Source organism: Cyprinus carpio, chromosome B22 (assembly GCF_018340385.1).
Source record: "Cyprinus carpio isolate SPL01 chromosome B22, ASM1834038v1, whole genome shotgun sequence".
NCBI lineage: Eukaryota > Metazoa > Chordata > Actinopteri > Cypriniformes > Cyprinidae > Cyprinus > Cyprinus carpio.
This window is the reverse complement of record NC_056618.1, coordinates 22,086,913-22,113,838: the sequence shown is the minus strand read 5'-3', so window position 1 is coordinate 22,113,838 and position 26,926 is coordinate 22,086,913. Positions and strand designations below refer to the sequence as shown.

The 26,926-nt window shown below is 36.6% G+C and overlaps 2 protein-coding genes and 1 long non-coding RNA gene across 6 annotated transcripts in view; 1 reads left to right on the top strand and 2 right to left on the bottom strand.

Annotated features, from left to right (window-relative positions):
* Window positions 1-224: 224 nt before the first annotated feature.
* Window positions 225-19,395, bottom strand: rc3h1a (ring finger and CCCH-type domains 1a). Of its 4 annotated transcripts, none has more exons than XM_042749947.1 (20): window positions 19,260-19,395; window positions 15,100-15,533; window positions 11,364-11,484; window positions 10,333-10,572; window positions 10,075-10,250; window positions 9,143-9,343; window positions 8,679-8,811; window positions 8,467-8,585; window positions 7,961-8,073; window positions 7,595-7,882; window positions 6,960-7,162; window positions 6,537-6,862; window positions 6,289-6,450; window positions 4,877-5,023; window positions 4,201-4,414; window positions 4,028-4,112; window positions 3,823-3,925; window positions 1,431-1,562; window positions 1,088-1,179; window positions 225-922 (listed from the first exon to the last, which is right to left on the bottom strand). In XM_042749947.1, exons 2-20 carry the CDS (start codon window positions 15,328-15,330, stop codon window positions 766-768), a joined length of 3,243 nt encoding a protein of 1,080 aa, XP_042605881.1. In that variant the 5' UTR covers window positions 15,331-15,533; window positions 19,260-19,395; the 3' UTR covers window positions 225-765. The 4 variants fall into 4 exon arrangements, with proteins under 4 accessions (XP_042605881.1, XP_042605882.1, XP_042605883.1 ...); XM_042749948.1 differs by lacking the exon at window positions 19,260-19,395 and adding an exon at window positions 19,060-19,192; XM_042749949.1 differs by lacking the exon at window positions 19,260-19,395 and adding an exon at window positions 18,947-19,065.
* The window catches only part of LOC122141794, a 12,325-nt gene continuing 4,696 nt past the window's right edge, over window positions 19,298-26,926 (top strand). The window contains exon 1 of the long non-coding RNA XR_006158104.1: window positions 19,298-19,428. This is a non-coding gene — a long non-coding RNA (uncharacterized LOC122141794). The remainder of the gene's footprint in view (window positions 19,429-26,926) is intronic.
* Window positions 19,910-26,926, bottom strand: part of LOC109047506 (SCL-interrupting locus protein homolog) — an 11,374-nt gene continuing 4,357 nt past the window's right edge. The window contains exons 9-17 of the mRNA XM_042749946.1: window positions 24,205-24,352; window positions 23,769-23,878; window positions 23,508-23,634; window positions 22,396-23,409; window positions 22,188-22,323; window positions 21,903-22,104; window positions 21,605-21,749; window positions 21,212-21,498; window positions 19,910-21,131 (exon numbers count right to left, since the gene is read on the bottom strand). Of these exons, the coding sequence (XP_042605880.1) occupies window positions 20,408-21,131; window positions 21,212-21,498; window positions 21,605-21,749; window positions 21,903-22,104; window positions 22,188-22,323; window positions 22,396-23,409; window positions 23,508-23,634; window positions 23,769-23,878; window positions 24,205-24,352 (2,893 nt within the window). The 3' untranslated portion in view covers window positions 19,910-20,407. The remainder of the gene's footprint in view (window positions 21,132-21,211; window positions 21,499-21,604; window positions 21,750-21,902; window positions 22,105-22,187; window positions 22,324-22,395; window positions 23,410-23,507; window positions 23,635-23,768; window positions 23,879-24,204; window positions 24,353-26,926) is intronic.

Genomic DNA, 26,926 nt, shown 5'->3' with positions numbered 1-26,926 from the left:
CAAGGGCCCTATTAAGACTGGAAAAGGCTTTTTGGTTTGTTGGCAAGAGAGCAATTGAGGTCAAATCAGTGAGCATTGGGGTTTACGAGTATTTCTATAACAGACAATAATGTGCATCGCAGCAATCACACTGTAAAAGCCTAAATGAAGCCTAATGTATGAAACATGATACATAGTTTTAACCGTCAAAATTGGTTGAATATGCACCAAGCCTGCAGTTATTGTAAAAAAAAAAAAAAAAAAAAAAAACTTTTTTAAACACTGTAAACTCTGACAGAAGTGTAAACGCCACACCAAGCACAACAAAGAGCATAACTACCGAAAACGTAGCACATAATGATAACAAAATGCAATTTTGAAACCCAAAATAGTGGATTATTGATAGTTTAACAACATAACTCAGATCATTTTATATGTTGCCTGACATACACTTAAGACTATGGATTTTTCGGATTCACCCTGATTTACGCCGCTATGAAAAAAGGCTAGTCTTGGGTAGGAGGTGAACAAAAAACAGGAAGAAAATACTCGACAGCAGATACTGCTGTAAAAAGAACTAAAGCAGGGCATGATTGTGCAAGTCTGCTGAGGCACATGCACAGTGAACCTCACCCATATTTGCCTGATGGGTGTTTGAGGGTCAGCGGAGGAAGCTAAGCACTCAGGATTAAGCGAATGAATACAGCGTCCTGCTCTAGAGGGTTTAACCTGGCATAATAGAGGGGTGGTGGTTGCGGAAGGGGAATCTGAGGTAGAAACAGCCGGCTAGGAGTGGACGACTCCGTTCTTGGGCAAATCAGGGCTGCTGGCCACCTGTTCGGAGGACAAACTGAGAGATGATGTCTTGCTGGTCAGCGAGGACATGCTGCTGCTGACGAGACCACAGTCCTGGGCCAAACCGATGGAGCCGTTTGAGCCCTCACTACAGTTAAAGAGAGAAAGACGATGAGAACTACTGTAATGGACACAAGAAAGCACTAATCTTGACTTAAAAAAAAAAAAAAAAAAATACATAAATAGCATGTTACTGGTAAAATATAGTATATTTTTCTTTTGATTTATTATATATATATTAGTTATATTTCACCTAAGAGTGAGTGGATGTTCATCTCGTTGCAGAGTGTGTTCATCTTGTCCATTTTCCACAGAGACCCGCTTGTACTTGCCATCGTGGTTCTCCTGAAGGCAAAATAATGTAAATCACATGACTTTTAACACTTCCAGAACTTGAGTGAATGGAGATATAAAGGTTACTGAAATTACACTCCACAGTACCAGTTTAAAAAAACACTACTCTTACAAATGACCTTGCTTAAAAATGGATTTTCTTCTCAAGAAATGACCGCAGTCGCATGAATTATTCACCGGTAATAGAATATATTAATTATGAATAATTAATAGAAGCTCTATAAATTGCATGTGTCGCTTACCATGGCCATCTCCTGTGTCCTCATGACAATATCTCTCTCCACCTGGTGCAGCTCGAGACTCAGCTGTTCACTGTTCAAATTCCCAGACGACCAGTCCACTCGAGACGGCTGGGACATGACTGAGCTCGAGTTCTGCCAAAAGAGAGCGGGAGAAGCTGAATCATTAAAATAACAACAACAAAAAAATACATTATTTATACATACATATACGAGAATATATATACATACATTTATATATATATATATATATATACATATATATATATATATATATATATGTGTGAAAATACATATGTGAGGCAAGGGGGGCACACACTCAAAATATTGGATATTACATAAAAAAAATACACACAAATTTGTACAGAAATAAAACACTACTACATAAAGAGTATAAATCTTCCAACAGTGACACCATATATTATATATACATATATATATACATATATATATATATATATTATAACACACACACTGCGCGTCTCTCGCCTCCCCTGAGCCCACTGAGTTTTAACAGAACTTCTAAAGCGTGCAGTGAGTTTGGTGGGGGGTAATTGAGAATGAATGGGAGAAAGTCATGTGAGTGATATATGATTGGATATGACTGGTTATGTCCGGCTGTGACTGGTTCAAGCGATTAATCCCGCCTCTTGTGTTTGCGAATCAGTTTGAATGAACAATATAATGGCGTTAATGGGAAGACTAATAAAAAAAAAGCAAGTAAACAACTCACACTATTATATAAAGTAAGGAATAATTGACGACAGGCTGTTGAATTATTAGAAAAGGTGGTTATGCATTATTTTTCTAATAATTCAACGACCTGTCATCAATTTTTCCACTTATACTACAGTTACCACACCTCAAGACATTGATCAGATGATTTATTTAGAGGGATTCGTCCAGTTTTTGTACTTAAATCGCTATTGTGAGTAGGACTATTTCTCCCGCATCTCATCCAACGCCTTTTACTAGTTCCAAAATGTAATTTTAAAGCTGGTAATGGAGGCTTGAGCCGTTGATAGCATTCTAATGCCGTTATTAATGAAGTTATTAGAAAGAGAGCGAGAGAGACAGAGACACAGAGAGAGAGACAGAGACACAGAGAGAGAGAGAGAGAGAGAGAGAGAGAGAGAGAGAGAGAGCTTGTGTAAATTAAGACTACAGCAGCATCTCTAAACAGCGCTGTTATTACCTCGCTAGTGAGAAATGTCATGTGTATTTACTTTCGGAAAATGGTCTGTCATGTTGTTGTTTTTGTGAGTCCTGTAATTTCCGTTTTTACAGCTTTACTATATGTGAAGTGATATGGAACTGTAATGCGATCAAGAGAGCTGCCTGGAACTACATTCGCCGCGCGTTTCCCTGAAAATAATTGCACACCTCAGAACGTTCGTCCGCCAATCAGATTCAAGCATTCAACGGCCCCGTAGTATAACCACTTTTAACCAAGAAAATGTGACTGGGACCATGATTTTATATTTGATGATTAAAAAAAATAAAAAATAAAAAAAATCCTTTCAGGACTTTGCCTCCTCATTTCAGAACACCACTACATTTAGAAATTAAATAAAATTCCAGTTTGAAAAATTATATTAAAAACTTACATTTTCTATATATTTTATTATATATAGACGCACACACTTTATTTAAATTGGTATATACAGTCAAGTCAAAATTTATTGACACCTTCAACATTTCTCACATCATCACAGTTTATTCACCATAAGTTTAGAAAATGGTAATAAAATATGACAAGAACTCAGAGTTAAACTGTGTCAGAACAAATTCATCTTGTTAATGTCAGATAACTTTGATAGAGAGCTATGTAATGAATTAGGTTGAACAAATGCGGTTAAATTTAAGTACACAATTAGATAATAGCACTTTAGGTCGACCAATTACCAAGCAATGCTTAATTATGTTCAGTCTGTGGTGTAAAAGGTCACATTAGCAATTAAAGACAAACACTTGAGCAAAACATGGTCAGGTCAAAGTGTGAATAATTTTTGGTCCCAAATTCTTATTTTTACTGGTAGTCCACTGTATGAAGAATTTTTGGGTATGTCACAGTTTACTTTATTTTGCTATCCTCACTTACATAAATGAACTAGTGTGTCCTGCACCCACTAGTAAAAAAATTAAATAAAACATTATATCTGGTGTCTGAATATTTTTTGGTTTGACTGTATATTTTAAATATAAATATATACACACTATATTCTAAAATATTCCATATATATATATATTTTTTTTTTTTTATTTTAAGTATTTTTTTTTTTTAAGTGAATATTTAATCTAGTAAATATTTGATACTTTGGTGTCATTTAGTTGGATCAGACAAGGTGTGAGCAGGCCTTTAAGATGACACATCCAGCAGGGCGGACAGTCTCACCTCTAGGCCGCGACTCTGCGTCTGTTGGCTGATTTGGAGGTTGACCTGCTGTAGCTCCATCCTCAGCTGCTCACGCACCTGCACGGCAGGGGATACACTGGATCTGCGGGACAAGTGGAAAAGATTTCACTCATTTAGAACAGTTCTAGAATAAAACTAAACAGAAACCAAGAGATTATTGTAAAGGGTGGGGCTGGAGACATACCGCTCGCTGAAGTGCCCCTGAGACGTTTGGTGTGGCTGGTAGGACTCGCCAGTCCACCCGCTGTGCTTCGCATAGGTGTATTCAGCTTAAAGAGAAGACAAAGACCATTCAAAAACATTGAAACAATCATGTTGTCCCATTAGCAATGCTGAGACAAAGCGGGAGGAGTTTACCAGCTGAAGCGGTGTGCTTGGCTGAGTTTGGCATGGGTGGCATGGGACTGTTTGGCGGATAGCCCGGTTTAGACGTGCGCGAGATGGCTCCAAAACGAGACACGGTGGGCAGGGAGCCAAAGGGAATGATGGGGTCGTCGTCTTTGACGTCTGCCGCTCTGCGCTGAAGCTCCAAGCCATGCGCTCTCAGATTTTTGCCTTTGTCTATATTTTGCTACGAGAAATGGTTACAGTTAGCTCAAGAATCCTATTTGAACATGCTTACTATTTAGCGTGTTATTATTTAAATACATCCTACTTCACTATTTGATATTTAAGAATATTATCCAAGCGTTAACATGGAATAAACCTGATCCATTAACAAAACTCACTGGTCATGTTATATGTATATGGCCTTTGATTTGTCAACAGTATGATTAGTACAAACTAGACAGAACAAACACTGATAACCTTTTGTAATGGAACAGCCACTGAAAACAGCACAAATCTAAATGTGTGGGAGAGACGGGACAAAATCCCTGTGCAATGTGAAGCCTTTCAGCTTTAAATATCTCACATTTACATTTTTTTTAAGCTCAGGTTCTCCTTCAATGTGTGCCTTTGACCATTTTTTTTTGTTGGTAAAAATACAACTGCTTGAGAATCCCTTATGTACCTCTAAACATGCAAAACTTACTGTGTCCATGGAGTTCATGCCCTCCTTGGACTTTATATCTTTGCTGCCAATGTAGGAACCGAAGGTGTCACATGACCACGGCGAATACGAGCTGGTGTAGTCTGGTTCCTGGAAGTGTCCAAAACTGTGGGAGTTGTCTTCCATGTACTGTGAACGACACGGATATGGCTGCTTGATTAGGGGGTAAAAATCTAATTGCAATTTTTTTCAGATAAAAATGGGATTTAAAATGCTATACAAAAGTAATTAAATAATTATTATTATATTTAACAAAATTAGAAATATTAATAATGCTGTTTTTAAAAAAAATACAATACAATATTAATTCATATAACAATAAATAATAACAACAATAAATAAAATGTAAAGAAATAGTTAATATTTTTTTTTAAAATTAAATTGATTTATTAATTCTTTTATAAATAGATATTATTGTTATTTTAAGCAAAATTAGAAATATGAATGTTTTTAATAAATTACAACACAATATCAATATGAAAATTAAAAATAAAATAAGAAAAATATAATAAGAAATTACTATAACTTTACTCAGAGTATTTTATTTATTTTGTTTATTACTATACTGTATAAATAACAATAATATTAATTAATAAAATAATTAATTTTAATAAAATAATTTCAGAATATAATAATCATTATTATTATTATTATTATATTATACGATTAAATTAAATATTACTATTAATGTTGTGTTACATATATTCAAAACAAATTGCTAAATATTTCACTAAAACAGAGTATTTTACTATTACATGTTTTTTTAAAATTACAATACTGTATAAATAACAATAAAAATAACAAACAATAAATAAAATTAAAATTACTCTTTAAAATATATTTTAATAAATAGATTTCAGAAAAAGATAATGATACAAAACAAACTTGTTTTTTTTTTTTAAAATTAAATTGTTTTTTTAAATTTGAATTTAAATATTAATATGTATATATTTTTTAATAAGTATATATTATTTTATTATAATAATTTAAATTACTATAATACTTTACTAAAACAGTATTTCATTATTATTACTACATTATTTTTTAAATTACAATACTACTACTAATAACTAGAAATAACAATAACAATAATAATAATAATAATAATAATAATAATAATAATAACAAATAAATTAAATTAAAATAAATTCTTGAAATAGATGTAATTTTACTTAAATAGATTTCAGATAAAGATAATTTTACAGTGCCAGTTATCCAATTATTATAACTATTTATTTATTTTTTTACAAATCTTAATTTTCTTTTTAGGGCAATCTTAATTTCTTTATTTTAAAACATTAAACCATTGTTTCATTTAGATTAAACATGCATCCCTTCTACACTTTGTTTAGTATTATTATTACGGTCTATAGAATATTCTTCCTCTGGCTTACATGGCTCTGCCCCCTCGTGTCCTGAGGGTAGCTGGGGTCGTATGAGTGTGAGGAGCTGAACGGCGACGGGGAAGCCACCTTTCTCTCCTCCAGCTGGGCCATGATCTCCTGTCTTCGGCGGTGCAGGTAGTCTAGGGAGGGCTGAGGTCGTGTGTAGGCATTCTGGGGACACATTATCAGAGATCATGTTTCCTTTAGCTTTTAAATGAGACCGGTACAGTTTAAATATTGCAGGTAATGGATCTTACCCTCGGGTAATTCCTGATGTGACTGGAGTGGTTATAGTTGTCCGGCTCTGGCAGGTACGAAGCGTTTTGGGGTGGTAGCGGCGGGGGAACATCTGGACTCCTTCGCACCAGTTCCTCCCGTGGGGGGAATGTCTGGGGATGGGTGTAGGCTGAGTGGCGACGGCCGTCGTGGTGTGAAGGGTACCCATAATGGGAGCTGGGGTTGGCGCACTGGCGCTCTGAAGTGTAGGAGCTGGAATAGGATTCCGGATATGGTGGCATGCCTGGATCTGGAGTCAGGTGGCGGGCGTAGCGTGGGTGCACATGGTGGTGAGGATAAGGATTACCTGTTGAAATAAGGAAAATGTAATTTTTTGCAAGTGCAAGGATTTAGAAGCGCAAAACGTAATGCGTTTACTCAAAAGAACAACAGTGTTTTGGTACCTGCAGGGTACTGGGAGGATTCATATTGGGCAGAGGGTGGCAGAGGGCCTCTTGTATCAGAGTAATACCGTTCAGACTGGTGTGGTGAGTACATGTGAGGAACTCTAGGCACCGCAGACATGTGCTTCTGTCCAACAGCGCCTTCGCCTGTTATCCTGGAGTGAGAATTTATGAGCATCCCTGCTTTTGGGATGGATTCCAATCTGTGAACCAAGAGATAAAGTGCACTCTTGCTTTATTAAAATTAAAACAATTTTGACTTAAATTAACATTTCATGTCCATTTATTCATTTATATGGCAAGTAGTCAGGTGGAGTATGTATGTAGTAAGCTGGATATTGTATAGCAGTGTCGTTATTGATAAACTATTAACAAATCAATCATTTTGATTGGTTTATTAAGCTGTTATTTAAGTGCTTTAAAACTTATTTCAGTTAGTTGCCAATTAGGGCTGCATGACTTAATTCATTTAAAATTTTGTTATTGACTGGTACCGAAGTCAGTAATTTTTGACAACCCTAACTGTTATAATAAAATGATATATGTTATAAAAATAATAAAAAAAAAAAAAGGTTTGACATCCCCCATGCTAACATACGATTTATTTCCCACCGCTAATAAACAAATGAACTCACGAGTCTGGAGGTGAGCCAGGAGCACTGAGGCTCCCAGAGTCCATCTTCCCTGGTTTGTGTGTTGGGTCATATGACGGGTCCGAGCCTCTGGAAACAAGGTGTGCCAAGGTGGAATCATGTCCTGCTGCTAGGATGACGTTAGTGATGGACGAGTGTTTGCGTGGGAGTCCCTCCATCATCGGCCCATCGTCAGGCAACAGACCGGCGCCGAGGTCCATCTCGTTCAGCTGGGTCAGGGACTGGCTGAGCTGTCGCCTCATTCCCAAACGTTTATTCATCTTACGGTACCTGTCGTCAGAGAACAGGTGGTGAGGCTGATGCTAATGCGTATTACTCTTTATTTAATGTACTTAAAGTGCTGCGTACTTTTCAAGCTCTTCCTGAGTGTGAGCAAAAGTGCAACTTGCACCGCGAGGACAGCCGCCTTTTTGTTTCATGTCCCGACACATGTAGGTCTTGTATTTGCTGTGCTGAGGTGGCTGTGGGCAGGAAGTGTGATATGCTTACTCATTTCTGTGCAAGTTATTTGAATTACCTGATTTAAAAATAAGTTAAATTAAAAAATAAAGCTAAATAAAACCATAAAAAAAGACAAATTTAAACCAAAATTAAAAATGAAAATATAAAAGCTGATTTAAAATAAAATACTACAATAGCATATAAATAACACCAAAATAACACGTTTATAAATAATTTGCCATTATCACAAAAAACGAAAAACTGAATAATAAACCAAATAATGTTAAAATAAAATAAATAAATAAAAGAAGTGCTGCTGCTACTAACTAAATAAAAGTATAAAAATAAATAAATGTAAACCTATTAAATATTTTAAAAAATATATATTTTCCTTCTGTAATTTGGTTACTGACCTGCTGCTGATCTCCTCCTTTTTTGCTGTGGTTCTGGATGAAATCCACCAGGCCGTGAACGACGGTCCGCACCGCTTCCAGCCCTTTGGCTAGCTGCTCCCATGTGGGTGCAGGGGCATCTGTTAGTGCAAAAACCAGGCAAAAAAATCAGACATTTCTGTTTTTATGAACGGCTGTACTGACAAAGGTGTGAATGGAGCAGGCTGACGGACCTGGACTAGGGTCGATGTCGGCCAGGAACTCCAGATGGGGTCTGAGGCGGTTGAGATTGGCTGGATCTCCGGTTCTCTGAAGGGCGATGGTGAGTTCTTGCACACTCTGAGCAAAGGATGCTGGTGTCTGCAGCTGAAACACACAAAGCCACATAAACACATACTTCACATACCAGCAGACAAAATCAGCATGTTTTTATGCACGATGTGACGTTTGCTAAACCCTACGCAGGGAGGGGTGTTACTGGAGAATTTAAACATGTAACAATTGGACATACAATTTTTTTTTTTTTTTTGGCAGACCTGCCTTAAAAAACTACAGCTCCACCTAGTGAAATCTTAAATTAGTACCCTGAACAGGATATGTTTGGAAAATTTGAGGTGTAATTACCTAGGCACTTTGAAAGACAATTTATAACCAAAAAGCCATTTTTATTTATCATAATACACGCTTTACATCTTACCTTGTCTATGATGGACTGCATGTGGGATTTGTGCGACTGGTCGCCGTACAGTAGAGATGACCACTGGTCAGGGGCGATACGCAGTCCGCCCTCCATCGCGATCTGAACGATCTGAGAGTCGTGTTCCCTCCGAAGAGCCTCGTACGTGCAAAACTCCTCCTTCAGCTGCATCAAGGAGGAATCTTCGTCACGTTTGGTCACCTGAGATTAAAACAAATTTGATATTTAATATAAATACAAATGCAAATATTTAAATACTAATGAAATGTACACATTTAAAATGTTTTTTTTTCTTTAATACATATATCAGTAATCGTTTATATATATATATATATACATATATAATATATATATATATATATATATATATATATATATATATATATATATATATATATATATATACACACACACACACACACACACATATATATATATATATTTTTTTTTATACTTTTTAAATCAGCTGACATCAAATTTAATGTTATTTTTAACTGTAATTTAATATGTATACAAATAAAATTATTAAATGAAATAATTATAAAAATGTTATATTTTATATAATTATATATATTTTATTACATAAAATTTTGATATAATATTGAGGTTACAATGAAAATACTACACAATAAAAGTTAGTTATAATCAATGATTATAGTTTATAATCAATGTTGGAAAAATAGGAAACAATATTAGAAATGATAATTTCTTAATATTTAGTTTTTTTTTTTTGTTGTTTTTTTTTTGTTGATCAAATACAGCATTGATGCGCATAAGAGACTCCATTAAAAAACATTAAAAATCTTACTGATGCCAAACTTTTGAATGACAGTGTATATGTATGTATGTATGTATGTGTATATATGCTATAATGAATCTATAGAAATGAGAATCATTAATATTGTGAAGGAAAAGAGGAAAAGTAAAAGCACCTTAAAGCAGGAGGCCCTGTAGAGGAGCTGCACCACGTGTCCTATGCTTGTTTTCGAGGCCTGAGGAAAACGTGGTTCGAGTCTCTGGACCACAAACAGGACCAGAACCTTCCGTGAGAGGGCCGGACCATCTTCCAGAGCGAGCAGGACCAGCTTCAGTGCTTCTTCCTGCATAGCTGTTGGGTGAAATCCAATTTTTGTTAGTGTCCACAAATGATTTTATCAGCCCGCTATTATGTTATAGTGGAAATATCTTACCAGGGCCGAGAAACTGGCAGCCTCTGGCTCTGACGGCGGCCCACAGGTTGGAGGAGAGCTGCTGGGGGTTCTGGTGCTGGAGGATGAGCTCAGTGACAGTACGTTCACCCAGAGAGCGGGCCGCCCGCATGGCCCGGATGCGGCCCTCCTCCTCCACCAGCTGGCAGTGAACCAGAGTCACCAGCTTCCTCTGCATGGGTCTGCTGAGAACGCTCTGAACGGCACCATTCAGTCCTGCACCTGCACAGATAAACACCAACAAAACACAAACGTTAACTGAGCCTTTTCATGGATTGCTGATTATCATGAAGGACGATGAATCACTTTAAAACAGTAGAGCATATGCTAAAGACAAACAAGGTCGAACGGTTAGGTATCTACAAAAAATAAAATAAAAATACAATTATATATATATAAAAATGTATATTTTAAAAATAATAAGTTTTTTTGTTCCTTTTAGTTTTAACTGCAGTCCAATGATATCTTGATGCATTTGATGACAACTGAATGTTTCTGATAAATCACTGAAAAACCATAAAAAAATATGCTAAGGACGATAAACGTGGTGAATTGTTTGGTATTCAAACAACTGAAAAAAAGTTTTAAAAAAAAGAAGAAAAAAAATGTAAATATTACAAAATAAAACAAAAAAGAAAATATATGCAACCAAAATACAATTATTAGATCAATTTTATGATGCATTAAGGATGATAAACATGGTGAATTGTTAGGTTCAAACAATAATAAAATTTAGTTTTTCAAGTCCACAATGCATAAAATACTAAGAATGATAAACACAGAAAATTGTTACGAGTCTAAACAATAATAAATAAATAAAAATAAATAAATGAACTCAAATCAAATAAGAAATCAATCATATTAAAAATATAGAAAATGTTTGTTTTCCTTTTTGCAGCGCAATCACAATCCTATTATGATATTTTCATGCATTTGTTGACGTATAAGCTAAATCACTTAAAAAAAGCATATGCTAATTTATAGTGAATGAATGAATGTAAAATGGCAGGGACCTCTGGTGTTGCTCAGGGGTTTGAGATAGAGGGCCAGGTCCTCCACACATGTGCGAGACTCCTCATAGTGCTTGACGTCCTCTGCAGCTGTCAGTAAAGTGATGGGGGGAGCTTTGGGTACCTGCAGGAGAAAACACAACATTTGTCTGTTACCATACCAAAGATACTTCCCATTTACAGGGCTTTGATGGCATTCTTCACCATGTGATAGGGCTGTCAGCATTCATCAACATGTAGAACATGTTCACACCCACAGACTCTCATAACAACATGTGATTTATCATCAAAGGGCCCCGTCATGACTGTGAGGTTTGACTGATTCACACGCGTAAATAACTGCAAGTTTTGAGACTGATGCTTTAACATAGTAGAATGATTTTCAATTATATATGATTATTACATCAGATGCACTACTGTTTAAATGTGTAGGGTAGGGGTTTAAGAAATTAATACTTTCATTTAGCGAGTCTGCATTAAATAAATCAAACGTGACAGTAAAGATATTTATGTTAAAGATTTGTTCCAACTGTTTTTAACATTGATAATAATAAGGAATGTTTCTTGAGCAGCAAATCAATATCTGAATGATTTCTGAAGGATCATGTGACACTGAAGACTGGAGTAATGATGCTGAAAATTCAGCTTTGATCAAAGGAATAAACTACATTTTGAAAATATATTGAAATAGAAGTGTTTTGAACAGTATTATTTCTGATCAAATTCTAGGACAGTATCATGATAATTATGATTCAAAACGCCATGTTTATATATATAATAAAATGCTTTTTAGAATCAAAAACATGTTTAAACACTTTGAGCACAATCAAAAAGCAAGAAAACTATGCAACTTTTTGTTGAGTAGACTTTTTTAGAGAGAAATTAAAACAGAGTTTTGTTTTAACTTTTTTTTGTTTTGATTTGGGTGGGAGGAAGTAAAATTCTAAATATTAAAATATGAAGAAATTATGTCACATATTTCTCATTTTGGTGCATTTTGCCAAGTGAATAATACATTAGTAAGAAATATTTGGCTATTATTTTCCAATGAGAATACATTTTTGTACGAACTTCTATTTTTGTTTTCATTTTAAAGAGATTCCCTTGTGCATGAATAAAAAAAAAAAGATTTTCTGCTTGCAGATGACAGTTTTTATACATGCAGCTCATCTTTAACTCATTTGCTTTATATGAAACCCTGCATGGACTTTACAAATTTTTCTGCAATTTTGCAACAGTGCCATTTTTGTAGTTGTTTAATTTCCTTATTGAAGTACAGCGCACTATGACTGCAGTCATCTGAAATAATCCAAACTAGACGATAACGTAATAGTTGCGACAGTCATCATACCTATCACCGCATGTGCAGAATGAAGAAGTATTTTTACACTCAACACTGGGAATGACTGGCAGATGTTCTTGGTTCTCTCTTGGCTGTGTGAGTGAGGAAGCAGTGTGTTTTACAGCCTCCAGTCCTGTCATGCAATCACACGCTTCTGTATGTCACATCAGGCCTGAAATCCAACCAGACCGGAACGATCGCAAACTGATCTTCAGAAACCTGACGCCCTGAGCTCTACCTCTCCATGCTGTACTTGACACGTTCTGCTCGTCTTCTTGATTCAGAAACAAGTGGATGCAGTAAAGACGCTAATAAACACGCTCCACCTAAAGTACAACTGCAGTGTTGTCTGCACAATCGCTGCGGTCTGGGCTTTTTGGCTGTTTGCCTCATGTTCTGATTGTTATCCAGGTCATTTGAAAAGGAAAAAAGGGCATTGTTTGAGTGACAAGGAACCACTGTAGTTTTACTTCCTCATCCTCACTTAGATTGCGGCTATGGTGGAAACAAAGTCAATAAAAATAAACATGTTTGGTACAGGATGAAACTATGTGCACTGGGTGCTTTAAGATGTGCTCACGTTTACTGTTGGAAAAATTTTGACAAAAATGTAGGAGTTTTGCGTGAGATTCTGTGTGATTGTGACTGCATCTTTAAGACAAAAACAAACTAATTTTAGCATTCAGCCCCAGGTCAGTTATGCAGCGCTTGTTAAATGTGTCTCGGCCTATTACAAAAAATATTCAAAATGCATTTTTATTACCATACCTAATTTGAGACTAATTTATGCAACAAGCAGATCCATTTTCGTTAGTTAATGAAAACTATTTTACAACTAAAATAGCATTACACCGTGTCTACACCGAACTCGACAGTTATTGTGCCGAAAAGAAAACCAAAAATAACAACTTTATTCGACAATTTCTTCTCTTCCGTGTCAGTCTTTGATGCGTGTTCATGTGCATTCCTCTGCTTGCATTTTTTTACCGAATTCCATTAAAATTTTTCTGGACCCCTTTTTAATGGTTAAATTAATTTTTATTAATCACAAAGCATGTCTAATTAATTAAAATCATGAAACCTATACAAATTCACATCAGTTTTTTAAACGTTTTTTCCTCACCATATGTTTTATTGTTACCAAATTCTGTGTTTTCGCACGTATAATCATTTGAATGCATAAAAACAACTTTATTCAAATCTATTCCTAAAATAGCCTTATGAAATGTTTTTTCCCCAAAAACAAAAATTTTCTGGTTATCAAATAAAGGCATAAAGCAATTTAATTTATCTTTTAATTATTTAAAATTGAACAAACTTTGTTTTTGGCAAACAAAGTGGATTTACTATAAACATTAAAATTATGAAGAAAAGCTGTGTGATTATTCCTTAAAAAATAAAGTTTTAATAATTTTTGTAGTAGTAGTAATAGTAGTATTATGTACATTCTACTGAACAATAGTAATATATTTCTGGCACAATTTCTTTAAGTTAAACCAAACAGTTTTTTTTGATGGGCTTTAAATTTCTGTGTCGTGTTTTATGACAATATTTATACTCAAATCAAAGGGTAAAATGCTCATCATGTTGCTCATGTCATCATGTTACTCTCAGAGCAGTTTTGGAGATGTTGTTCATGTATTTATGTACTCTTATATTCAGACGGCAGAGGCTGAAATCACTGCGAGCATCCCGAGCGCTTCAGTATGTATGTAGTAAATGAAACCGTGCGTCTGCGCCATTCAATAACACAGAAACGCGCAGAACATACAGGATTCATATTTAAATAGTCTTTTTGTGGCTTAATATCTACAGATACTAGTCCGTATCATGATTGGATTTAAGTGTAATGACCTACTTTTGATTAATTAAAAGTTTGACAAATTCCGTGACATTCCGCGTTATACAGTAAATTCTGTTTTTATGACAAATTCCACGATTCCGTCCGAGTTTTCCGCATCGCGGAAATCATAGGGCCCTAGGAATATCTGTTTGCAAAATGAAGCCAGCTAACATGATTTATATTTTTTGGTTTCTATACCCAATATATATATTTTTTAAATTACAAATGCTTTAAAAATATAGGTATTGGCAAGTACAAAAAATTAAATATTGGTATCAGACTCGTTCTAGAAAAGTGATATCGGTGCATCCCTACCGCTAATACTTAAAGCAAAATTGAACAAAAAAAACAACAACAACTGATGTGATATAATTTTGAACACAAAATAAAGTTCATTTAGAGTTTGTTGTAGGGAACTTTCTGTTGAATGCGAAATCGTTGTATTGATAAACATCTGCTTGATTAGTGACTAATCTTTATATCTAGCTACTCCATTGACAACTGACCTTATATGCTGCAAAATTTTGCAAATGTGACCACACATTTAGACTCACCTGTCCGCTGACGAGCTGCAGCAGCGCTGTGTTTACGGGCAGCTGCTCGATGTCCGTGCTGATGGTGGTCTGGTCGAACGGACAGGCCTTGCGGTGCAGTTTGTTCAGGCACATTTTGCACACAGTGTGGCCACAGCCCAGGCTGATGGGCTTCCGGTGGCTCTCCTCGAAGGTTTGTGTGCAGATGGGACACAACAGAAACTCGGTCCATTGCGGGGCTTGCACGGGCATTGTAGCGAAGCTCGGTCTGTGATGCACCGGTCCCCAAGATCTTCTCTTATTGCTGCATTTGTGTCTGTGTGTGTTTTGCGTAAAACGATGTGACAGTAAGTCCTAAAAGTTCCACTGGAACCGATAAAGCTCTTCCAAAGATCACGCTTCTTAAATATTTCCTGACATTGTGGGCGTTCAGCACATAGTGTGAAAAACATAACCTGAAAGACAAAAAACAAAACAAAAATGATCACTCACGTCAAGATTTTTTACACTAAACACCAACATGCCAAATGATCACATTCAGCCTCAGATCAATTAAGTAACACTTGTACATTACTTTATTCAAATGAAACATTAAAAATGCATTTAATACTGAAGTTAAATTGAGCCTCATTTATGAAACAGAACAAGGTTGTTCTCAGCTATTTTTTAACTGTTTTAATAATTATATTCAGAATGTTGATGTTAACAACATAAATAAAATGCTCTCTCATGACTTAGACTTAAGATTTTTCATACAGAATAACCAAAAAGGTTTATTTGATAAACTGCCTTTCACTAAACATGAAAATGCTGCTTTTAAACTCTCATTATTACTTTGGCAGCACAAAAATACAAAATAAATAAAAACTACATACAAACTAAAATGAGAATCAAAGAAAGAGATGAGAGTTAAAAACAAAAAAATAACAAAAAGGCCAAACTACAAGTAAAATAGACTAAATTAGGCTAGTTTTAATTAGGCTAGCCTAATTTAGTCTAGTTTTATTTGTAGTTTGGCCTTTAAATTAAAATTAAAACTAATAAAAACGAAATTTATCATTTATAATTTGCTCAATCTTTTTATACAAATTGATGTAATGAAGCAAAATGTCATAATGAAAATTCCATTTGTTAATAATACTTTACAAAAATGTGTTCCACTCATTTCACAAATAAGACCCAATAACTGTTACAAGCAACTTCTGTAATGAAAATGTTAAATTTTTGATCAAATCGCAAGAAACTTTGATATTAAAAACATGAAAACATGTTTACAAAAAAATAACTTTTAATACTTGAAATCTTTAAATTTCCTAAAAATAAAAATAATAATCAAGATGCAATAATTTTTTTTTTTTTAATCAAGATGCAATAATTTTTTTTTTTTACTTGGCTACATTTACGGTTTGATATTCTTTAAACAAATCTTTTGACAAAGAAAAAAAAAAAAAAAAAAAAAAAAAAAAAAAAAAAAAAAAAAAAAAAACCACATGAACACAAACACCAGTGAATAAAAACACATGACTCATTCTTTTCTTTTCCATTTTCGTCATCTTAGACTTTCTTATCACTGACACGAGTACAGCAGGCATATTTTGGTTATCAAAGATACCAACCAAGCAGGATCTTTTGGCTAACATTAAACCTTTTGGCTTCAGCCTAACAACATGAGCTCTATGAAACATTCAGTCCTGACCGGGAAGTCCAGAACAGCAGCAATAGCCTGACTCATCATTTATTACAGCCCAGTCTGCGTACCGTACCTTACAGCTGCCCGAAATAGAAATTATATAACCAAAACAACACAAAATCGAGGGGATTTCAAATGACTAATCACAACTAAAGTGCAATTCCCTTTGACCGCTCCAGCGGGAGACATAACAAGGAAGCATTTAAACTCAAATCAGGTTACGAATCCTGAGATCTGACTCATCTGACAAACAAAATCAGCGTGTTTTCAGGAGCAGGAAGGCAGGAATTCTGACCTATGGGGAACAGAAACATGAGCCATAACAAAGAGCACAGTTTCCATCACATGCATGGGAGTTGCACGCTCATGCTTCAGTGACAAAAGGAAGCCGAAAATAAATTCATAGATACTAGTCATGAAATTGAACATCTGTTTCCTTTCTGAATGTGTCTCAAAATCAACACTGAAAACTTTTCTGATTTCAACCCAGTCGGCTCACCAAGAAGGCTAGTTTAGTTTCCGCAAGGATTTCTGCGCAAGTCCTGTGTGAATTGCACCCTAAAATAAAAAGTGTTTTTCAGAATAATATAAATACCTATTTTAATAATAAAAAAAATAATTATGCATAATATAAATATATATATATATATATATTTATATAAACATGCATTGTCTTACCTAACGAGTGCATGTATATGTAACATTCAAATACATGCTGTTATCTTCAGCAGCCACCCATGCAACTAAGGTACTTCCTCTTGTGGCAGCCATCAAAAGCACCGTTTTATTACACAGGCACACCCACGTTTTCTTTCTATGCAATGAATTGTTTCATTAGTATCAGGATTTCTCAGTAGTGTGGTGAGTAGTTCGGAGTAGTTCTCAGTGGTGTGGGATTACTATATATAGAACTCTCTCTATATAAATATTTTTTAGATTCAAAAAATAGTAAAAGATTTAAAAAAAAAACGGTTAAAATGAATATAAAATGTAGTATTAATAAAATATTTTAAACTTTCAATTAACTGATTCACATAATTATATTAAATAATAAAGAATTAAATGAATTATAAATACATAAATGCAACAGGAAGTATAATATATCAATGTGTATTTCCTCGTATCTCCATACAAAGCATTAACCCAGTGTAATTATGACTTGGAGACCTGTTTGTCAAACTGCATGCGACTAATTTAAAGGCTATTGTATTTAATGTGCATCATAAAGGTCATTTACATGCCTGACGTTCAATTTTGTGATTCAAAAAGAGGAATGTATTCAGATGCCAGCGCAGTCATGGAAAAAATTACCTCTGTTCAAAGCATGCCGAGACTTATCTCTTGTCCTTTGCATACTGGAAACCACCTAAAGCAGGTTAACAGAGATTTTTAAGCATCACTTAATGATCCAGCGTTTAATTACAAAACTCAACGTGATCTAACCGTATATAAACCACAGCCTGTTTATTCTGTGCCATCTCCAAGAAAAGACAATGCGCACGTGTGCATCATCACATTCCTGTAGGATTTAGCAGCCAAATGAATCCCCAGGAAACCCTTTGTCGAAGACTTCTTGAGAAGATCAGATTTCTGTGTAAAACGTTTGCATAACAAACCATTCAGAACAGGAAAGACAGAGACAAAGCCCTCTGACTCGAGCTGGATGTAGCTGTGATCTAATAAAACACTCGCTTTAAACTATAAACATTAAGATATTTTATACTTACACATTTATCTAGCCAAGTGCCACACGATGATGAAGAAACATTAACGTACTTGTTTAAAAGCTCGAGATTGTCAAACTGTTATGCTAGTCAGCTAGCAGGTTAACTAATAACCGTTTCTAGATAAAAAACGAATAGGGAAAAATACACATTACTAATCTTTACCTACCACCACTGGATGTTTTCTACATAAAAACATTATAACGTCTATAAAATTTAAGCTAACATAAATGTGCATTTGGACCGTTTCACCCGATTTGAAATTTGAATATTAAACAGCTAAGTTAGCCGATGTGCTAACAAAACAAAGCTTGTAGCCTTCGGCTAAACGTCATTTGTTAACTTAAAACGCTTCTATCGCGAATCCCTCGGTGTTTGTACGAATATTTCGCTAACCGAAACACTTTAAAACCACACAAACCTAACACCAATCAATAATAAAACGGATTCTTACTGAATAATGTGCTCGTGAGCGTTAGCATCTGTGCTACGCCGGTGGATGCATCTTAGGCAACGCTTACAGCGCTCGTTTGTAATAGTTTTAGGCGTTTCATTCGAGCCACGTACCTTTTTAACAACACTTACTGCAGAAATGTCAGTTTAAGCGTTTTCGATCTATTCTGCCGTGTTTCCAAGCAACAGACTCCGCGCATTGTTTTAGCCGTTATATGCGGCGTGTACTCAAATATACACAAAGAACGAAACCTGAAAGCACAATAAAACTAACGTTACATAATTTACGCAGTGTATATTAGACGTGTACTCACAATATTTGGTTCAGCTCAGTCTTCACAGAAGAAGTGCGTTAATTTCGCCTGCAGCCGTAATAAAAGTTTCTTTGGACTGCCTGCCTGAGTCTCAGAGCTCAAGTGAGAGAAGTCCAGGATTGCGCAACCGGAGATCATCCGAGACCATCAAGATCACATCCTCCGTGGAGTAAGTAGTCTCAGAACTTAACTAGACAGCATGGGTTATGTCCGAAATGGTGTTTAAACAGACAAAAAGCACCACGATGTGTTTTAAAACTCACCCCTTCAGTCATACGCCTCTCTGTTTGGTGAAGGCTGATGAAAAATTCAAGATGTTGTATCTGAGCTTTTGTCTACATTCACAACAACACAAGCTCCTGTTCATGTTAAAGTCATGTCCATTATTTTAACATGTTCCGATACGGTTGCTAAGGCACTCCAAGTGGTGTTTAATGCATTGGTGTTCTTAGCTCTGAATAACTTTCCTCAGTTCTGGCCCTTAGAAACTATTATGTAAATCCCATTCAGTGTTGTCACCGGGTGTGTTTGGGAAGTCAAACATTTACCTACTAATTAGCTGACACAGAAGTCTGACATGTTTAGATATCCTTGTGAGAAACACAAGGATGTGATGGTCAGTGATACAACTCGTTAAAAATGGAGTCGTATAAAAGAATGTCATTTAATTGCGCGACACATACATGAAGACATTTAAAAACATACAGAAGGATGAAAACTCAAGCAGTAGCTCTCCCTCTGAAACGGTTTGTGCCAATTCGAGGGAAAATTCAAGTAATGCCGTAAGACAAAATTGTGAAAGAGTTCAAATTTGTAACATTAAAACAACACTGCCTTAAGCGAGTCACTTCATACAAGGCACTTTACTCTGTACATGACACATAAGGATTCATCAGGTAAGCATGTAAAAACTTTTAAGCCTCCGCGTGAAAGGAAATAACATTAAGGTGACAGGACGAGACGTTCCAGACAATAAAACATACTCAAAAGGTTTCACTTAAAAGAGTCTGTACACTTTTAAAAACAAAATCATGTTATACCACGTAAAGAAATGGAAGACAAATCTTTGAGAATTGGTTTAAAACAAAACACTCCTTGGTGAGTTTTTGTGTCAAAGGGATCTGTTTGCAAATCCCCCATGACGCGTTTTAGAAGAGCTTGGGGAGCTGGCGTAACCTACTCAGATCCAGGAAATTTCCCACCGACCCCTCGGGCTCCCTCACTTCCTGCATCCTCTGGTTTTCAGTAAGCGAAGACCTACGCTGAGTCAGATGTTTCTTTGCATCATTCTCCTCCTCTGGGTTTGTCCCGCCACACATAAGCAGCTGCATTTTGGGCCGCAAGTATTGGATTAACTGCTCTTGAGAGTCGATGGGAGATATGTGAGGATTGGCAACTGGCTTGTTTGACATGTTTTTGAGAACGGCAGTGCTTTGGTCTTCCCGGTGTTGCCTAACGCTCACATTTTTGGACGTTTCGTTCTGTACCGAACACCCGAGAGCTGAGTCTACCAGGACGGCATCCTCTTGCTCTTCCTCACTGCTGTTTTCTCCTTCAATCAGTCCGTATTTCTTCATGTACTTACAGGTAGCTAGAGACATATTGGTGGGGGACAGTATACTGAGTCCAACGCCGCTCTTTTCTGCAGCGGGTCTTCTCAGGAGAATCGCGCTGGGGTCTGGACGTGGAACGGAGGATTGACCGCCCAATGAGAGTCTTGACAGTTGCGAATCGGTTAAGTACTTAAGTGCAATGGCATTGGCTTCAAGACTAAGGTCTACACTGCCGCTTGGTCCCCAAATGCTGGTCCCCACTGGTTCAGAAAGAGCAAGTCTTGGAATCACTGCTTCTGGGTTAATGCAGGCAAGGGTACTGAAGAGAAAGATAATGTTAGACACAAGACTTTTAATCATAGCTTTGATAAAACGATTAGTCGTTGACTATGTCTTTACCTGGCACTTTCCACAGTTGCACGTGTCGTCTTTCCCTGCTCAGAGTCTAAGTCTATGTTCACCCCAAACTGTTGGAGCTGTCTTAATGTTGCACTTAAGACACGGTCCTGATCTGGTGGACTGAATCTGTGCTTAATTTTTTGAGTTTGGGGTATGGAAGATGTTGGTGATTTCTTTGACTGATGGCCTACAGGGGACAGACTTTGTCTGTTTGGGACACTCTGTTGGTCTTGCTCCACCTTTTCATCCATAATTGCAGAGTCTTGCAGACGACTTTGCAGCTGACCCTGCAGTAGGAATTGAGTCCAAGTTGGTTTGAACATTCATAATGTGTTAATTTCTAATTAAATACGTGAAAATTATTTAAAAAAATAAAATAAAATTGGGCCATACCAGTAGTTCTTTGTAAAATCTTGGGTTGTCCATTTCTCGGTTTTCAGGGAGATCGTTACTCCGTGATGGAGAGTTGTAATACATGCTAGCACTCTCTCCCAACACTGGACTCTGAAACAAATGGGCGCCGAAACCAGATGACATGCTGCCAAATACAAATACAATAAATACATCAAACATTGCCTGGAAAACAAACAAAAGCGTAACACTCTTTGAAATTTAGATATGAAGGTTAACAATCTCTATAAGGGTTTGGGTTCATTATAGGCTCATTAGGGGTCAACACAGGGTTCATTACTTGGGTTTTGGAGATGTTGGATGTAGAGTAGATCCTGTATTCTGATCTTCGGTGTAACGAGATCCATTTTCGGATCCAAGTCTGGAAGTGACTATACTGTCATTTTGACATCCAGACTTTGGCTCCATCTCAGTTTGCCAATCCAGACTTGGGGCCTCATGTGTGGAAGACTCCCGAGGGGTGTTCCAAAACAAGCTACCCCCTAAAAAAACAACAATGAAAACGTCATGACATTAAAAGGAATTTGAAACAAATTCAAGAAAATGAAATCTTCCATCAAAGCACCTGTTCCTACAGCAACACTGACACTTGTTGGTTTCGGTGGAGATGTGGGCGTCTGATTGTCTCTTTCCTGCTGAGTGTCACGTTCTGCAGATGATACCGGAGGTGTTTTGCTTTGAGACTCAAGAAGTTTCTGAATCTGTTGAGGAAAGTCTGTTAACAACATGCAATGACAGATCAATGATAAAATGTTTGGCTTTTTAATACAAACCTGGAGTTGAAGTAGCTTCAACTGACGCTCTTGATCCATAAGCATCTTGTAGGCATCGGCAGGAAGAAGACCCATGGGTGTGTCCAAACATGCGCCCTGGCTAGACTGGACTTGGCAGCACTGGGCTTGACAGGGCGGGACTTGCTCAACAGAACCTTTGTTGGGGTTGACTGTGGGGACACATGGACCAGGTGATGGAGAGTAGTGAACTGGAACAGCGGGATGGCAAACAGGACTTTTAGTCGGAGATTTGCAACAACCCAAAGTCTGCCGAGATGGCGAGAGGCAGTGATCCCTAGGTGGGACACTCTCAAGTGTGCAATGAAAACCACAAGGATTGTGCGCCACAGTGGGATATGTTGGTGTCCCTTGCCAGGTGTTGTTTTGATAAAAGGGGACATGGCTGGGTTGGTTGGTGCAGCAGCTGCAAGGGTTGGCCGCTGGGGTGCTATGGAAGAGCCTGTGTTGGGACGGATGATGAATAGGGGTCTGGCTAGGCATTGCTGAACTCTTTCTGGTACTAGTGTGAGCTGATGTTGGGGGTCCAGAATAAATCGGCTGGGGTTTGGTTGGGAAACCTTGCGAATAACGCTGCTTTTGTTTATGAAAAGAGCCATTGGGTGAAGCAGCATTCTTGTTTGAGGAAGATGATGAAGATGATGATGCAGATGATGCTGATGAGCCTTCTCTTGATCTTCGCATTGAGGGCAGTGACTTCCGATTCACATTGGGTTGTGGTGTCTGTTGTCCCGGATTAGGATGTAGTTTGATTTTCGCCTGAGATAGGATGGGAGTTAGTGGTCTTCGGATTAGAGGAGGTCCAGAGATGCTACCTTGTTCTGGAGGTCTCAACACAGCGAGGCCCTGGTGCGCAGGGCTAATGCTTCTCCGCTGGACATTCGAAAGGCTATGAGAGACAGGAGTCGTGTCTTGTGTATTAGCCACACTCCCATCCAAAAAGCTGCCATCTAATACCATAGAGAGTTCTGGTACTGAAGGATGAATGCGTCTAGTCTGAAGAAAAATATTTGAAATGGAAGTTATTGGGTATGAAGTTATCCAACAAGAAATGGAGAGGTACATCAAGGGTGCAAGGCCACGAGTTAACAAACCTGCTGACTGACAGGATGAGGGTTTGGGGACGGCCGAGGAGAGAGGTCTTCATCTTCTACACCTGAGTCATGATCACTGATAGACAGTTTCTTCTGTGGAGCAGCTGAAGATGCTGCAAGTGTTGTCCTGATAGGACAAAGTGGATATAGTGTGTTATACTTCCTCTTGCTTGCATTATATTGTATTCTGTCAGATACAGTAAACAGCCAAACATAAATATCAACACATTGAAAATGTTTTTAGAGAAATAAAGACTGTACCCTGTTAACACAGTCTGGGAGAGAACTTCCTCAAACAGCACAGTTTCCTGATTTTGGTTCTCAGCACTGAGCTCAAATTGTAAAGGCCGTCCTTCGGAAGGCTCTACATTCTATATTGGAAATTAGGAAGTATTATTAAAAACTTTTAATGAAAAGCAACCCTAAAAACTATTTAGTACAGTAAGTTAGCTAAGCAACAACTCGAAAACCAAATCAGCTCAATTGTGTAAAAACACAATTGCTCTAGAAATACACTTAAACATCTAAAAATCTGATTTAACACACAAACAAATTGCAGAGTGAGGAATTTATTAGATAAAATTAACAATTCAATTCATAAATCACACAGGTTGCATGAGGAGGAGTAAAAGGTTTCTTATAGACCTGGGTGTATTCCAATTTAATTTGCTGAGGACAAAGCCATAGACAGGCTAACCTTGTAAAGCGTGAATGACTCTGTGCTGGTGAGCAGCTGAAAGCTCATTTGTTGTTGTCCGACACATGGCTTACACTGGTAGAACTCAGGATCCCGGTGAGTCAGGGAATACAGAACCACCAGAAAAGTGCCGCCCTCTGACATCACTCTGCAAAATTCAAGCCAGGAATTGATTTATATATTTCAATAATAATATATTTGATAAATATATTTCAGAGATTCTAGCAACACGAGGAAAATATCAGGGCCCGTATACAGAAAACATCTTAAGGCTAACAGTAGCTCATAACTCGCCAGAAAATCTGTTTCTGTGGCTCAGTGGTTAGAGCATTGTGTTAGCAGCACAAAAAGGTCGTGGGTTCAATTCCCAGGGAACACACATACTGGCAAAAAAAAAGAAAAAAAAAAAGAAAAGTGTAGCCTGAATGCACTATAAGTCTCTTTGGATAAAAGCGTCTGCTAAATGCATAAATGTAAAATCTGAAAAATAAAGGGCGTCAGTCCTAAATTTAGGACTCCTACATTTTTGCTCTAAGAATATTTCACAAACCGTTTTAGCATTAAAACTTAGCTTCTAAATTTGTGAAACGTTAGGAGTAGTGAAGAGGAGTCCTAAGTCACTAAGACCGAACCACAAACTATCCTAAAACGGCTATTACTGGCAACCTGCCTTGGAACGTAAACATTTTAGAAACATTTGAAAATGTGCTTTTAAAAAAAGCATCTCTTTTGGAGAATATCCTTACTCTAAATTCACCTTTGATTATATCCTTTTTTTATCAACCAGTTAGGCAACAAGTAACAGCTGTTCTTGCATCCAGTTTGGTTTTCTTTTACGTTTGCATGTCTTACTATCAGCCATGATTATTTAAAAGGCTGTTTATATGTATATTCAGTAACTGTTTACGAGAATCATACATTAACATATACTTGTTTAATTAGTGACACTTAGCCTGCTTTTTCAAATCTTTATTTGAATGTGGCAATTAACATTTTTATTTTTAAATCTTTATTTTGCTTTGTGAATAGGTTTTAAGAGAAAACTCTTAGCTAAAAACTTTTGCTGTTATTTACGAGAACTCTTAGTAGGAAGATAAAATGTTTTTTTGAATACGGGCCCAGATATACTTGCATTTCTAAACAACAGATTATATATATATATATATATATATATATATATCTATATATATATATATATATATATATATATATTAGAGCCCGACCGATATATCGGCCGGCCGATATTATCGGCCGATTTGAGCTAATTGCATTTAAATCGGCAATCGCGTTTATAACGGCTGATGAAACATAAAAAAAACAGAGTCTCATGCTTCACTCATGTTATGAGTGTTGCATAGTTTGCCCACCAGAGGGAGCTCTGCAGCTCCCCAGTTGACAACAGCGCCAGAGAAATCCACTACAGAAGAAAGCTATCAGCCGAGCCACTGAGATGTACTCTTTTGACGGTGTGTGAGTCTGTTGTTCGTCATGTGAAATGATTGTAGATTTAGTTCATACACTGTATATAAAAACAGTGTGGGTAGTTCTAGCTAACGGTCCTATCATTATCACTTCTAAATATTCTGTAACATCCCTTACAGCCGCTAATGCATTGCTATATTAGATTAGCCACAAAGCTAATACCATGTTTATCAGTGGAAGAGCTGCCGCGAACGTTAATAAGAGGTCAAACTATAACGTTAGCGTTTAACTTATTCTAAATATATCTGCAGTGTTTCCCACATAATGACCGCGTAACTGTGGCAGGGGGGGCGCGTTTAGTCAATGACTAGAAGTTATGTACAGCGTGCCTCGAAAAAACAACAACTGTTACGTTATTCTAACGCAAACATAGCTTCCTTTTTAGCAGGCCCCTTAAATGCTTGCTATTAACTTGTTTGAAGGTGGTTCTTCTCAAAATTGACAGCGGTGTGTTCATGACACTAACGTTAACCATTCAACTTCGAATTGATTCCGTAATCTTCCGGTAACAGTAGGCTAACTTTACGTTCGCCAGCGCATGACGATGTTTTGATTCAGACTGCACAAAGAGAAGAGGAGAAGATATACGGGGTCCGTTGTGAATGTGTCTGTGAGAGCAAATATAGTGTAGTTACAGTAACTACAGTAGGTGCGTCAGAAATGATTAAACCAGAGGGGACATGTAAATAAATGTGAGCTGAACAAGCGCTTTTTTTTTCTTCTTTTTTACAGATTGTTTCAAAGCAGCTTTACAGACATAACAGGAAAATGTTGTAATAATATAGTTAAATATAAGTAGGTAATAGGTAATACCTATTGCTTGACAAATAAAATATATATAGGAGATCCCTGTTTATTATTATTATAATTCTAATGATGACATGAGTAATGATACATGGTGATATTATTAATACACATGCTTATTCTTTCTCTGTCTCTCTTTCTGCCCTACAGATGGCTGAAAAAAGGTGAACGCTGTAGCAGCAAAGTGTGGGACTACTTCTGCAAAGATTCCTCTAATGCAGTGTTCTTTTGATCATAAAAAAAATATATACTTTTGATGTGCAATTGTTTTAGTCATTGAGACTGTAATCTAAGGCTTTTTTTTTAACATAATCCCTTCTGGAAAAATTGTTTTATACAGCCCACATACATAGAACAGGCAGATATTTTACTATTGAATGTTGTGTAAGTGTAGTTTATAGGAAATGGGTCTAATATCAAGTTTATTTTCAAAATC

Bases quoted from the DNA above. Each gene is read 5' to 3' on its own strand.
- rc3h1a (XM_042749947.1), bottom strand. From the start codon at position 15,330: ATGCCCGTGCAAGCCCCGCAATGGACCGAGTTTCTGTTGTGTCCCATC. The intron at 5,024-6,288 runs GTAAGCCAGAGG...TGTCGTTCACAG, and splicing joins ACACGAGGGGGCAGAGCCAT to TACATGGAAGACAACTCCCA. The intron at 1,563-3,822 runs GTGAGACTGTCC...CTCTTTTGGCAG, and splicing joins CGCAGAGTCGCGGCCTAGAG to AACTCGAGCTCAGTCATGTC.